General features: G+C 40.4%; 1 protein-coding gene across 1 annotated transcript; it reads left to right on the top strand.

The window, feature by feature from the left end:
• Positions 1–251: 251 nt before the first annotated feature.
• LOC139145984 (uncharacterized) lies at positions 252–1,511 on the top strand. The gene has a single exon (XM_070717432.1). It carries the CDS (start codon positions 252–254, stop codon positions 1,509–1,511), a length of 1,260 nt encoding a protein of 419 aa, XP_070573533.1.
• Positions 1,512–2,027: the final 516 nt, after the last annotated feature.

The following is a 2,027-nucleotide window of genomic DNA, read 5'->3' as shown; positions in this document are numbered from 1 at the left end:
GCAACACGCGCTGACCAGCGCTGACCAGCTCTCTCGTTTGATCGTGCTTTTCCCGTAAGTCTATGATTTCAAGTTTACGAATTGTCATTTGCCGTGGTTTTGAACTCCATGCAGACCAGTTGCTGTCTTTCCATTACTCAAAACTGGTAACTCTAAGTCATATTTCGCCTTGGAAAAATCACATTGGATCTGACTCATGGTCCCGCCAGTTGCAATTGAATTGCTAATTTAGAAGTTCATTACGTAACAAGATGCGGTGTGCTGACTGTGGAACAATAGAGAATGTTTCGTTGTGCAGGGGTGACCTTGATTTGTGTCCCCATTGCGAAGAGGTTCGTTTTCCTGATATAATTGAGAGAAGGAAAGAAAATGCCGAAAGAAAGAAGAACGGGAAAAGTAAGAAAACTGACAGTATACCAGTAACGTCAGATAGAGCAATAGTTATCAACGAATTATTGTGTTTCCTTTGGAACAAGATTGACATTCTTCCGCAAGATATGCTAGTAAAATTGTGCGTCGAAGCCTACGACGACAAAGAGGTGGAACATGCCAAGAAGCTTCTCTTCGATTATTGCAGTGACGACAGAAATCGTTATATCCGCCGACAAGGTCAGAATAAACGTGCTAATAATGTACAAGATATGTTGATACTTTTACACGAGTTGGACGAGAATAATGCGCCATGTTTTGTTGCCTATGAATTGTCACGATTACCACCAATTGATATTAATCATATCGATGTTTCTGTCCTTATCAAAGAGATAAAACTATTGCAACAAGAAGTATCTAAATTTAAGAAAAGCCGTTGTTCTGATGATTGTGGAAGTCTGAGGGCTGATTTGACTCTACTGCGTAATGAATTCTCGGTGCTCAAGAATTCACTAGATCAACAGGTGGTCGGTGTTGAGCCTGTTCCTGTACCGGCTGTTTCTAGAATTACTGATCAGTCATCTAGTGATAAATCTGACGACGAAGACACTGATGTTAAAGAACTATATACATCGAGTTCATATAGTGATGCAATAAAACGTAATCGACAAGATGAGTCAGTCACAGGACACACCGGGAATGTCCATAAAACAACACCGGGTGCATTCATTGGCGTCGGTCAAGGCGTTAACCTCGAGGTACCAACTCGTACAGTGACGGCATCGAATGATGGCGATTTTACTATGGTGAAACGTCGGAATCGACGTGCAACGAGTAAAATGAGATCGACGGTCACTGGTGCGAACACCACAATGTCGACATCTTTGAAAGCTGCAAATGTATACCCACCCGCTGAACTGTTCGTTAGTCGTCTGCAACCGAATACAACAGGTACTGACATTATTCAACACCTAAATAAATTAGGTTTTATTGACATCAAAGCTGAAACTCTGAAAACAAAATATGACTCATATGCTTCTTTTAAGATAATTACTACGGCTGATAATAGCAAAGCTTTGATGAATTCCAGTATCTGGCCGTCGGGCATCTTGGTACGAAGATTCTATCCAGCAAAAAAGTAACTGTTCTCTATGAATTTAAACATTACATCATATAACTGTCGAGGGATCAAATCATCCATTCAAACGGTTAAAGATATCTGCGATTCATGCGATGTGTGTTTTTTACAAGAGCATTGGCTCACGAAATCAGAGTTGGCGTGGCTTTCACAGATCAGTGACGATTTCTATGCAATTGGAGAGACTGCTATGAATGATGAGTCAGGTGTACGATTTGGCCGGCCATATGGTGGCGTAGCCATTTTATGGAGAAAATCACTAAAAAGCGTTAATATTAAGCGCTATGATGACAGTCGATTAATTAGTTTAGAGATTGGCCATGGCTCTAGTTCTCTCTTGCTTATTAATATTTATATGCCAACTGAAAATAATGAAAACCACCATGTTTTCCTTGAGTACTTACAAAAAGTTCAACACTGTATGGTGGAAACTCCGACCAATGCCGTCATGGTTATGGGCGATTGGAACGCAAATGTTCATAAATCGTCTTTTGGTAATGAAATGATGTCTTTTTGCAAT

This window comes from Ptychodera flava, chromosome 12 (assembly GCF_041260155.1).
Source record: "Ptychodera flava strain L36383 chromosome 12, AS_Pfla_20210202, whole genome shotgun sequence".
NCBI lineage: Eukaryota > Metazoa > Hemichordata > Enteropneusta > Ptychoderidae > Ptychodera > Ptychodera flava.
This window is presented reverse-complemented; position numbering and strand designations above follow the sequence as displayed.